Source organism: Capra hircus, chromosome 10 (assembly GCF_001704415.2).
Source record: "Capra hircus breed San Clemente chromosome 10, ASM170441v1, whole genome shotgun sequence".
Lineage (NCBI taxonomy): Eukaryota > Metazoa > Chordata > Mammalia > Artiodactyla > Bovidae > Capra > Capra hircus.
Window position 1 is genome coordinate 59,535,211 of NC_030817.1, and position 13,470 is coordinate 59,548,680.

At 37.6% G+C, this 13,470-nt stretch overlaps 1 protein-coding gene across 2 annotated transcripts in view; it reads right to left on the reverse strand.

Moving 5' to 3' along the window:
* ATL1 (atlastin GTPase 1) overlaps positions 1 to 13,470 on the reverse strand; it is an 86,208-nt gene that overhangs the window by 967 nt on the left and 71,771 nt on the right. Inside the window, exons 10-14 of one of the 2 annotated variants that reach the window (XM_005685638.3) lie at positions 9,596 to 9,723; positions 8,430 to 8,486; positions 7,300 to 7,371; positions 5,777 to 6,208; positions 1,702 to 1,716 (exon numbers count right to left, since the gene is read on the reverse strand). In XM_005685638.3, coding sequence (XP_005685695.1) covers positions 1,702 to 1,716; positions 5,777 to 6,208; positions 7,300 to 7,371; positions 8,430 to 8,486; positions 9,596 to 9,723 — 704 coding nt within the window. The remainder of the gene's footprint in view (positions 1 to 1,701; positions 1,717 to 5,776; positions 6,209 to 7,299; positions 7,372 to 8,429; positions 8,487 to 9,595; positions 9,724 to 13,470) is intronic. The other variant, XM_018054364.1, reaches the window with a different exon arrangement.

Here is a 13,470-nt window from a genome sequence, read left to right on the forward strand (position 1 = left end):
TTAGTAATCTGTATAACATATATACTAATAACTAGTGTCTCAGCAGTCAAAAAGTATTTTCAACTCTCCAGTGTGTTGATCCTACGTACGCGGGTTGATCTCTACGGTAAACGTTCAATCCTCGGACTGCATTTTCTTTTACCGTTACCACCTTTTGGAGCACTGTGCCCCAGGGATGTGGAAAACTCATATTGTGAATATTATTAGTTAGAGGAATTATGGGAGCTCATAACTTGTGATTGCCAATAGCTAATTTATTCTACACAGGTAAAACACTTGCTATTGGACCTTCCTGATAGGTTTTTCAAAAGAAAGGGACCACTTTTTATTCTCCATAATTTCCTGATATGGTCATGCAAATAAGCACATGTGTTACCCTTCCCCCACCACATGGGCTTTCTCAGATATGCTCTCTTCCCTTGCTTCCACTAATCAGTTCATAGCTTACAAAACCTTTATTCAGAAACATTACCTTAGAAAGTTTCTTCATTAAAACTTCCTCTGTCTTTGTTATTTGTCTGTGTAACAGTGTTTGCATCATAGAAATGTTTACATACTGCTTTCTGAAGTGTCCATAAATATTTTTATGTTTTTTTAACCCCTCAGCTAGTGTCTAAAATTCATTACCTCCTCTGACTTTAACATAATGAACACTCAGTTAAGACCAATTTATCTGATGTAATTCTAGAGTCTTTAAAAAGTCTATTTTTAAAGGTTGAATAAAAGCTTGATATCATTAAATAGAATTTCTAGGAAATTCCATTTTTTATCTTTTTGAGTCTATATGGTTATTTTCTTAAATCTGAATTATACCATCATCAATTTACAAATGCATACTGGCACAACCTTAGCTCTATTCTGATTCTAATACATTCAGTTTAATCCATGTTTTCTTAAAAGGTCATATTTTTTCTTAAGATTTGATTTACAAAGTTGAAATTAATTTTTACTGTTTTAGTAAATTCATTTTACTGAATTTTACATAAAATAATTCCTTATTGACTTATAAATATTAAATATATCCTTAGTATCTGATTGGCAGACATAATCTAGTTATGTATAAAACAGCAGAAACCAAGGAAAGAATTATGTACTGTCACTGTAGTTACTGAAGATCAGTTTTGCTTTCTGAAAGTAATGACCTAAATGATTCCACAGAAATAACTTTTCTTATGTGAAAATGATTCCTTCATAGAAACTTAGATTCTTCCTCAGATACAGACTTTCTGCACATGTGCAGTGGGAGAAATGAACACTAATTTACAGGTCAGGTCCGAGGTATGCCAGGAAAGTTAGTTACACTACATACTGGCTTGAAACCTGCTTAAAGTGGTACAGATAACTCTTTCAGAAGCCAAAGTTGAAAACCACTTCTAAAGGTTGTAGCTCTATTGACTCTGCAGTTAAGTTTGCTCAAGATTTTCATAACTACTTGTTTCACTCTGCAGTAGAGCAAAACGCCCAATGTTAGAGCTTAAGATTTTTGAAAATTTCTAAACATTCAAAATAAAATATTCATGATAATCAATTCTTGTGTTTCATATGTGGATAAAATCATATATCATGTTCAGAGTAAATTAAATATTTTAAAACCTATCTACATTGAGACATCCTTTAACGACTAGTTGGTTTGTAAAATAAGACAATCATAATGTTTATAAATATACAAATAGTTCTTAATTTAAGAAAAATTTAACTTACCTCATTTGTACTTCCCTGTGGTAAAGGCAGATTAAAGGGGAAAAAAGAGAAGTATATATCCTGCTTCATTAATAGCACTATGATAGTCAACCTTATTTACATTAGTAATCTGAGAGCATTTAGGAACAAATACACCTCGAGAGAGGGGACATGTGTATACCTACGGCTGATTCATGTTGATGTATGGCAGAAACCAACACAACTTAGTAAAGTAAAGCAGTTACTTCCAGTTAAAAATATTTAGACCATATACCCCTGCAGATTTTTTCAATTTAGATTACATATTTAATCTGAATCTTCTGAAGGACTCAATTCTATATTCACAGGTTTCAGCATCATATTCTAGGAGGGCTTTGGGATTTACCTTAAAAAGCCCCTCTTCATGTTTTGAGGTTGAGGGGCTTTTTGAGGCAGTGGCTCAGAGGATCCAATTTTAATTAATTCTTTTCCAATAGTGCTACCATTTATCAGTATATATCTCAACTAGATTCTTCAAAGACACACGGCAAATCCATCAGTTACAATTTGGTTTTAAAGAGTATAAACATACTAAATGCTGACAGAATTGTAGCTATTACTTGCTACCTGTAGACCATAAATATTCACAAGTCTTAACTCCAAAATTTTATGAAGAATCTCAACTTTAGTTTCACTAAATTTATCGAAATTTTCATGCAGTAATTGAAGACACTTCCAGAATGAAAGGTGAGATGACTTTTATTCTGGTGTGTTTATAACTGTTTCCCCTGTCCATAATCAGTTATTTGAACAGCAGACCATGGTGACCCTGGGTTGGTTAATTGGACCATAGAGGACAACTGACCCAGAAGCAGCTGATCAAGAGGTTGACTTGGACTCATTTTAGGGCCTGGTACAAATGAATAGTTTAAAGAGACAATCTGAAGTAATCAGATACTGTGTTAAGAGGTTTTACTAAAAGACAGTGATATGACTTCAGATGGTCATTTATATATGCTCCTAACAACAGTTCTATGAAGGCCTACAAGACCTTCTAGAACTAACACCCGAAAAAGATATCCTCTTCATAATAAGGAACTGGGATGCAAAAGTAGGAAGTCAAGAAACTCCTGGTGTAACAGGCAAATTTGGCCTTGGAGTACAAAACAAAGCAGATCATAGACTAACAAGAGTTTTGCCAAGAGAATGCACTGGTCATAGCAAACACCCTCTTCCAACAACACAAGAGAAGACTCTACACATGGACATAACCAGATGGTCAATACCGAAATCAGAATGATTATATTCTTTGCAGCCAAAGAGGGAGAAGCTCTATACAGTCAGCAAAAACAAGACCGGGAGATGACTGTGGCTCAGATCATGAACTCCTTATTGCCAAATTCAGACTTAAATTGAAGAGAGTAGGGAAAACCACTAGACCAGTCAGGTATGACCTAAATCAAATCCCTTATGATTATACAGTGGAAGTGACAAATAGATTCAAGGGATAAAGTACCTGAAGAACTATGGACAGAGGTTTGTGACATTGTACAAGAGGCAGTAATCAAGACCATCCCCAAGAAAAAATGCAAAAAGGCAAAATGGTTGTCTGATGAAGCCTTACAAATAGCTGAGAAAAGAAGTGAAAGGCAAAGGAGAAAAGGAAAGATGTAAGCATCTAAATGCAGAGTTCCAAAGAATAGCAAGAAGAGATAAGAAAGTCTTCCTGAGTGATCAATGCAAAGAAAGAGAGGACAACAATAGAATGGGAAAGATCTCTTCAAGAAAATCAGAGATACCAAGGGATCACTTCATGCAAAGATGAGCACAATAAAGGATAGAAATGGTATGGACCAACAGAAGCAGAAGATATTAAGAAGAGGTGGCAAGAATTCACAGAAGAACTACACAAAAAAGATTTTCATGACCCAGATAATCACGATGGTGTGATCACCTAGAGCCAGACATCCTGGAATGTGAAGTCAAGTGGGCCTTAGGAAGCATCACTATGACCAAAGCTAGTGGAAGTGATGGAATTCCAGTTGAGCTATTTCAAATCCTGAAAGATGATGCTGTGAAAGTGCTACACTCAATATGCCAGCAAATTTGGAAAACAGCAGTGGCCACAGGACTGGAAAATGTCAGTCTTCATTCCAATCCCAAACAAAGGCAATGCCAAAGAATGTTCAAACTACTGCACAATTGCACTCATCTCACACGCTAGCAAAGTAATGCTCAAAATTCTCCAAGCCAGGCTACAACAGTACATGAAGTATGAACTTCCAGATGTTAAAGCTGGATCTGGAAAAGGCAGAGGAACCAGTGATCAAATTGCCATCATCCACTGGATCATCGAAAAAGCAAGAGAGTTCCAGAAAAATACCTACTTTTGCTTTATTGACTACACCAAACCCTTAGACTGTATCACAACAAACTGGGAAATTCTTAAAGAGATGGGACTACCAGACCACCTCACCTGCCTCCTGAGAAATCTGTAGTCAGGTCAGGAAGCAACAGTAAGAACTGGACATGGAACAACAGGCTGGTTCCAAATCAGGACAGGAGTACGTCAGGATTATACGGTCACTCTGCTTATTTAACTTCTATGCAGAGTACATCATGCAAAAAGGCAGGCTGGATGAAGCACAAGCTGGAATCAAGATTGCTGGGAAAAATATCAATAACCTCAGATATGCAGATGATACCACCCTTATGGCAGAAAGCGCCTCTTGATGAAAGTGAAAGAGGACAGTGAATAAGTTGGCTTAAAACTCAACATTCAGAAAACTAAGATCATGGCATCTGGTCCCATCACTTCATGGCAAATAAATGGGGAAGCACTGGAAACAGTGGCTGACTTTATTTTGGGGGCCTCCAAAATCACTGCAGATAGTGATTGAAGCCATGAAATTTAAAAGACACTTGCTCCCTGGAAGAAAAGCTAAGACCAACCTAGACAGCATATTAAAAAGCAGAGACATTACCAACAAAGGTCCATCTAGTCAAGCCTATGGTTTTTCTGGTAGTCATGTATGGATGTGAGAGTTGGACTATAAAGCAAGCTGAGCACTGAAGAATTGATGCTTTTGAAATGCAGTGTTGCAAAAGACGCTTGAGAGTCCCTTGGACTGCAAGGAGATCCAACCACTCCATCCTAAAGGAAATCAGTCCTGAATATTCATTGGAAGGACTGATGCTGAAGCTGAAACTCCAATACTTTGGCCACCTGATGCAAAGAGCTATCTCATTTGAAAAGACCCTGATGCTGGGGAAGATTGAAGGCGGGAGGAGAAGGTGATGACAGTGGATGAGATGGTTGGATGGCATCACCAACACGATGGACATGAGTTTGAGTAGGCTCTGGGAGTTGGTGATGGACAGGGAAGCCTGGTGTGCTTAAGTCCATGGGGTCACAAAGAGTCGGATGACTGAGCGACTGAACTGAACTGAACAAAACCAAGCGCTTCCCTTCTAGCTCAGCTGGTAAAGAATCTGCCTGCAATGCAGGAGAGCCCAGTTTGATTCTTGGGTCAGAAAGATCCCCTGGAAAAGGGATAGGCTACCCACTCCAGTATCCTTGGGCTTTCCTGGTGGCTCAGATGGTAAAGAATCTGCCTACAGTGAAGGAGACGTGGCTTCAATCCCTGGGTTGGGAAGATCCCCTGGAGGAGGGCATGGCAAACCACTCCAGTATTCTTGCCTGGAGAATCCCCATGGACAGACGAGCCTGGTGGACTACAGTCCATGGGGGTTGCAAAGAGTTGGACATGACTGAGCGACTAAGCACAGCACGACAAAACCAATGCTAGTCTAATGATAAAGTTTTAAGTATGAAGTAATCAACAAATAATCAAGTCACAATCAGCTAAATAAAAACTGTTTTCTCTCAACTTTAGGGATAAGAAAAATACTACCTAATCCATGTATTTTTGAAAAATAGTGAGATGTTGACCGGAAAACTATTTCTATAGTTTGTATCTGGCCATCTTGACAAACTCTATAAAATTCTTAAAGTAATGTTTACCTGTATGTTATACAATATCTAACATAGTGTCTGGAACACAGATAGCATTCAAATAGGTGCTGCATTTAGTTGAAGAGAATTCAGTGTTCCTACCTGGTCCCACAAGGCTGCAGCCACTTGGTCTATTACAGCTCCCAGCTCTCGGTATTCTCCAGAGTACCGGATGTATGCCCAGGTGCACAGGGTGATAAGAGTCAGTCCCATTATCATATTGCATAGGCTAGCTATGATGTCCAAACCAATGAATCCAGTCACACCAGCAATCACATATGTGATAAAGATGACAACAAACAGTGTGGCTGGGGTACGAGCTGCATGGAAGATATTTTTGCTATCATTGTGCTTGATATACTGGATGTAGAGTTCATCTATTTCAGTCTCCAACTGTTGCAAGTAACGCCGGCTGAATTCCTCCCCACCCATCTTCTTCACCCCTCGAAACAGCTTCACAGATTCTTCCTTAAGCTCCAGATGTTTGGTCTGCAGGTCATTAGGGGCCAGAAATGGTTTGTCACCGCCACAGATCTGTATCGAATAGGACGTATTATTTATGCAGTGTACTGTAAAATTAGCAACTGTATCACAATTTTGCACTTAGCTAGCTGAATCTGTTAGAACACATTAATAATCAGAAGAAGCCTACATTTTATTTTGCCAACCCACATCTTTCCACACTCCATTTCTATCAGGGGAGACTATAAGTGGGACTGGTAAGTTTATAGGTGACATATTAAAGCCTTAATTTTTATTTTCTTTTTGATACAGATTGGAATATCCATTACTTAGTCCAATTTCCTCAAGGTGAAAAGGTTTCACTGATTTTTGTTTGGAGTCCATTCAGTATTTTCTTCAAGAGACTAAATGGAAACATGTTAAATGTTCATGGACCACTTTTTCAACTTTTTTTCAAAAGTTACAAGGGAAATCTCAACTACCCATACCATTAACTACAGTTGAGATTTAAATATACATAGGAGACTCTCACTCCATTTCCCCTTTAATTATGTCATAAACACCAGACCATATACTATATTTCCCTTGATTCCAAGGCTCTACCAATTTGGGGTGCAATTTTGATTTTATAACATTTTCAGTGGAAAGAAAATTCATCATATTAATAGATACACACAATCATCAGTAGATGTATCCTAATTTAGAATGTTACTAGTAAAAAGAGGAAATACAGTACTTAGAAATGTTGGCCCTTGTGGTTTATTTTTTTCTAACAGCTTTTTATACTTCAGATAGAAATTGGACATATGGAATATTGGGGAGGTATAGTAGAGAGGGTAGCATGTTACTTTAGCTACTTTAGATCTTATAAATAGTGGAAAAATCTGTATTCCTCTACCCCCACAATGTGAACTTTAGAAAGAAATATGTTATAGAGAGAATTCATTTAAAATACATTTAAATTTTGCATATGTCATGTTCTCTTGATTTGTTTTTAAAATACTTGAGGAATACAATAAAAAGAAATGAGATACACACAGGCTGAGAAAGCATAAGTCAGAGCCACTTCTGCATGTGTATACAGTATAACGTGGAAAAAGAAAAGAATGAGTTCATGGAAGACATACTGATTTTATTTAAAATGTGATTTAAAATATTCTTACCTCTTCCATTTTTTTATTGTATGTATCCTTGGCAGTTGCCACGGCTGCTAAATTATTAGCTTCTGCTGTGGCCTTTGGACAAAGTACAAAGTATGATGTAAAATGGAATTCATATTTATTAGACTTCCACATATATACACACAATGTGCAAGAAATATGCAAAAACTCAAGGTCATCAGATAATTTAAAATGTGCTGAAATACTTCTGTATCTTTTAAATTAGTAAAATTAAAATTTCAAAATGTATAAGATATAGCTTACTCAATAAACCATAGTTCAAAAATGAATTTTCATTTGGAAGATTATTCATCTAAAAACATTTTTAAGCCTCTCACCAAATGTGTGTGTATGTGTGTGTGAATCTATAAATCCAGACACACGGGAAATAACATATACATCCTATATATACTAATGGGCTTCCCAGGCAGCACTAGTGGTACAGAACCTGCCTGCCAGTGCAGGTAGGCATAAGAGACTCAGGTCTGACCCCTGGTCAGGAAGATCCCCTTGAGGAAGGCAGAGCAAGCCCTGGTATTCTCGCCTGGAGGGTCTCATGGACAGAGGAGCCTGGCAGGCTGCAGTCTACAGGGTCATACAGAGTTGGGCATAACTGAAGCAACTTGGCACACAGGTACTTATACATAAAACTATGTCAACTTTAAAGATTACTACTGATAGAACAGTGTATCACTGATAACATAAAGGAGGCGTTAAGATTCAGAAATTTTAAAAAAAAGTATGGAAAAAGCAAGTTTCTCCTTTCTTGAATGTTTGTTTGTAGAGGCCACTTGTTTAAAACCTGGACCTGCTTTTCTTGCCACACGTATGAATCTAAACCACAGTATGAGTCTTTTCTAAACAAATTTAGTACAAAGAGAATGAAGACTCTCTTGTATCTCAGCACAAGTGAGGGTGCTATATGTGTATCTGCAAGTGATTAGATGAATCACTTGCACAAGTGTGTCGTTATTAGAAGAATAATCTATCACTCCACCCATTATTTTTATATGGTGATTTCTGACAGCCAGATTGGAGCATATCTTTTAACTTAGCTTTATTTATTTATTTTTTTTAACTTAGCTTTAGTGACAGAATGTTTTAGAGTGTCAAGACTCTTGATGAATAAATACCTGTAACATGGATTTGGGATGTGGTAATTCTTCACCTTGATAGATCTTTATATAAGCCTAAAAAATAGGAAAGAAAAAAGACTCATGTTCAAGTAATTCCATTCAATATCTATGTTAAATTGTATTCTGAGGTCTAAGGCCTTGACAGTTCAAAAAAATTAGATCTTGACAGTTTCAGGAACTATTATCTTTCTCATACTTTTAAGTCCCTCTTTCTTATTAGTTCTTGTTCCCTTTTCCTGAAAAGCCCTTTGTACCCATTTGCCAATCTCAGTCTTCACAAAGGCTTACCTGCCTCACCTCCTTTAAAACTTTCTCAGATCCCTCTGCTAGGAGTAACATTTTCAGTTACCCACAGGAATATGTACCTGCTGCTGCCTCAAGCTTTATGGAACAGATTTGTTCAAGGGCCCTGAGTCTCCTACTAAAATCCTATGCTCCTCCATCGTGTTTTATGCACAGCAAGAATTCAAATTTTAGACAACCTGTCACTTTTTGCTGAGAGTGGTGAAGATAAACAATCACAAAGAAGGTATACAACCACATTTGAAATGACAAAACATCAATTTAAAAAATTGTTATTTTAGCCCTTGGAGCATCAATCCAAAAATCAGACTGATAACTGAAATCCACTATATATGTGCATTGGTTTATAAAATGTGTTTGGGGCTATCGGAGGTAAACAGGTAAATGCAAATTTAAAATATTTCCATTTCAAATTGGCTCTTGGTGCAAAAAGCAGGAAACATGGAAGAATTTTCTCCAGTAGGAAGGCAAAGTATAACCCATTAGAGAAAATCTTGAGAATGAAGGTAAAATTCAGTATAGGTCATAAGTGAAGACTATGTGACCCTGGGAAACACCTCCTCCCCGTAAAGAGAAGCAAGACTTTTCCAACTCCTAGATATATTTCTGTTTCGAAATAATTTCCCTCAAGATAAAAGGTGACAGTAAAGTTACCTCAAGGAGTTTTCTCAAAAAATAATTTCAGAAAGCAAGCTCCTCTTGGGAGTCTAATAAATTTTTTAAATCATTTGTATATATTCCTCATACCTTTGCCCCCCATATTACAGAGTCTATAATTTTCTGTTGTTTTAGGTAGGAACTGCATTCCCAAACATGTCAAATCTAAATATTCGCAAGTGCTCTAGAAATGAGAATGATACCTTGAAGTACTCTACCAGACCTCGGCAGGTGATTTTGTTCCCATTGATCTCTTTAATGTCTAGGCTCTCGGGACTAAGCAGCCAAGGAATGAGGATTTTCAAGTTTTTGATGAATTCATCATCTATTTCTAAAGTAGAAGAAAATTCATCATTATTTTAAAATTGTTAAAGTCTTTCATGGAATACCATAAAACATCCGGTAACTACCTCTATTTTTTCCCTAGTGATAAAGCTATCACTCACCTTCTGATCATCTAAATTACTCCTGAAACCCACTTTTCTCAGGGTGAACTATACTCCTTGCCCAACTCCTACTGCTAGTCTTTCTCATCTCCACTCCAATTACATATTTGTCTTTCACCTATAAAATAGCTTTCCTGATATTAAATGATACACATATGTTTCACACCCCATTCACATAACCATGTCATGCATTCTGATATCTTTAAGTCCTGTTCATGGTTTTATACAGAGAGAGTTATAAACGGAAGAAGGGCAGATATTTACTGCCTTATAAAATGTATTCCCTCCAGAAAGTATATCCAAAAATTTTCTGTGTTTACTGTGCCAATCTTATGAAAAATGTATAGAACTGTGTAAGGTGTGTTAGCTAATACTCAAGTTCAAAAAGAAGTAAAATTAGGGCTTCCTCTAGTAGTGAAACTCAACAACACAAAATAAAACTAAGAAAAGCAATGGTGGCCTTTTAGCTAGCTGATCAGAAGTAGTCTGAGTTATTTAATACAACTAATGGTGACTGCAGCCATGAAATTAAAAGATGCTTATTCCTTGAAAGGAAAGTTATGACCAACCTACATAGCATATTAAAAAGCAGAGACATTACTTTGCCACAAAGGTCCATCTAGTCAAGGCTATGGTTTTTCCAGTAGTCATGAATGGATGTGAGAGTTGGACTATAAAGAAAGCTGAGCGCCAAAGAATTGATGCTTTTGAACTGTGGTGTTGGAGAAGACTCTTGAGAGTCCCTTGGACTGCAAGGAGATCCAACCAGTCCATCCTAAAGGAGATCAGTCCTGGGTGTTCATTGGAAGGACTGATGCTAAGCTGAAACTCCAATACTTTGGTCACCTGACTCACTGGAAAAGACCTTGATGCTAGGAAAGATTGAGGGCAGGAGAAGGGGATGACAGAGGATGAGATGGTTGGATGGCATCACTGACTCAATGGACATGGGTTTGGGTAGACTCTGGCAGTTGGTGATGGACAGGGAGGCCTGGCGTGCTGCAGTTCATGGGGTCGCAAAGAGTCGGACATGACTGAGCGACTGAACTGAACTGATTACACATAACCCATTTTATAGTATTAGGTTCAAGCTTAGTATTACAAATTTAGCAAAGTAACACAGAAAACATATTCAGAGGAGTCTCTTGAATACAGCAGTAATTTTTAAAATCATACGTAAAAAGCAGAGACTTGGTATATCCAGAGACTTGGTATCTAAGCAAAGATACCATGATTTTTAAAAACCTGAATTTCAGCAGAGTCACTGAGTTTTTAGGCTTTGGGATTGGTGATTTCTAAGGTCTTAAGGATAAAGATTCAAATCTTATGATTGTGTTTTGCATGTCCCCTGCTTGTTACTGAAATATCAGTTTACATAAGAATTTATGGTTCTTTTCTTTTGCTTACTGTTTATGACGTGTATAAGCATGATGTTGGAAATTCTTCCAACATATTTTCCTTCATGTTTTGTACAGCTTTGAAATTTGTGTCCATACTTTATGAGGACTTGGACAGGAGTTTATTCAAATTTATTTTTTTGTTTGCATTGTACCAGTTTTTACTGATAACTGTGCTCTGTATTTGGAGAAGGAAATGGCAACCCACTCCAGTATTCTTGCCTAGAGAAGCCTGTGGACAGAGAAGCCTAGTGGGCTTGTCCATAGGGTCGCACAGAGTCAGACACAACTGGAGCGACTTAGCATGCATGCATGCATTGGAGAAGGAAATGGCAGCCCACTCCAGTATTCTTGCCTGGAGAATCCCAGGGACAGAGGAGCCTGGTGGGCTGCCGTCTATGGGGTCGCTCAGAGTCGGACACGACTGAAGTGACTTAGCATGCACGCATGTGCTCCGTATTATTATAGGTTTATTCAGACGTATTTATTATGGTGGTTTGCTTCTTAGTTACCAATTTTCACTGAAATACTGTATTTGAAATACTGTATTTGAAATATTTGTATTATATTATGTTTCCTTTGTCGTGTTTTATTGCCTATTATGTATCTGTATTCACTGATACTAATAGGTTTCTTTTTTACTATACGATATTATGCTTTTTTCAACATTAATAGAATATTGCTATATATCTAGAATATATGAATTCTTCCGGAATATCTGTATAAAACAAAAAAGGTTTCTCCTTCTAAAACCACTGTAAAATCACTTTCAAAACATGCAAATTCCACTCCTCCCTAAATTTCCTTGTAAAATTGTAATGGAATAAGATACACACTCTGGCATCAAGTGTATTAATTATCCAAGTAACCAGCACAGTATCACACATTAGGACAAAAAAAAGGGTTCTGACAATAGCATTAGCCATACAACTTTGTTCTCACCAAAGCCAGGCATTCCAATTTTGGATTCAAAAAATACGAACAATATATTCATGACATACACAAGTGGGAGCTCTTGCTAACAATATTAGTGGAAGAAAAGTAAATACATGACCCAGAACATCTGCAGACCAGTTCAGATCAATTTGCGGAGGTGTGCTCATCAGCCTTGACTCACTCACTGCAAGTGTTCAATAATATGTGTGGGTGGATGATTATTCATGTTGATTTCTGTTTTCATCATTTCTTCAAGAATTTTTGTCACAAGACTAAAACCTTGTTAGGAATTCAGGATCTAGGTCAAAGAAGTTATCTGTAACAACTGAGGACACGATACATGCTTTATAAGAATACCACACGGCAGAAGCACCTATGGTGTAGGGCTGCTGTGGAAACTAACCAAAGAAGACATTTTCTCAGGATCATTTGACTCTGACAAGTCATGAGAAATACATCTTTAAAAATAATAACCTTGCACTGGGGTTTGGCTATGCTTTCTGAAGTCTAACTGGAGCTGTTATGGAAGCAGCTCCCCAATTTATGATGTGGTTACCTGGTCATTCTACAGGTGGTATTATAACACAGAACCGCCTCAGAAAAAGGTTAACTCCTTGTTAATTACAAGGTTGGATCTGCTATATGAGGGGACATGTTCAGTAGGCACTTGGTAAGAATTGGTCGAATGCATCATGGATGAATGTGATTCAGTGCTTTTGGTCCTTTTGATTTCCTAAGTGGGAAGTGATTCAACTAATAGCAATTAAATATAATCATAGTAGTATAAGTTTTAAATAAAACTGGAAATAGTAAGATAGGATAACAATTTTGATAATGTCAGGGACCATGAACAAAAAATAATTATAACAATTACTGCTGCTAAGTCGCTTCAGTCGTGTCCAATTCTGTGCGACCCCACAGATGGCAGCCCACCAGGCTCTGCCGTCCCTGGGATTCTCCAGGCAAGAATACTGGAGTGGGCTGCCATTTCCTTCTCCAATGCATGAAAGTGAAAAGTGAAAGTGAAGTCGCTCAGTCATGTCCGAATCTTAGCGACCCCATGGACTGCAGCCCACCAGGCTCCTCCGTCCATGGATTTTCCAGGCAAGAGTACTGGAGTAGGGTGCCACTGCCTTCTCCGATAACAACTGAGTTAGAAAATTATTTCTATAAGTGTATCGAAAGAGTATGTGAGAAACTATCATCAAAGAATTTCTGCACAATTGTTTATTCAAAGATGTTTTTTCCCCTGGAAGCAACCACTCAGATGACAGCCCTCTGGAGAACAGCTTGGCCAGA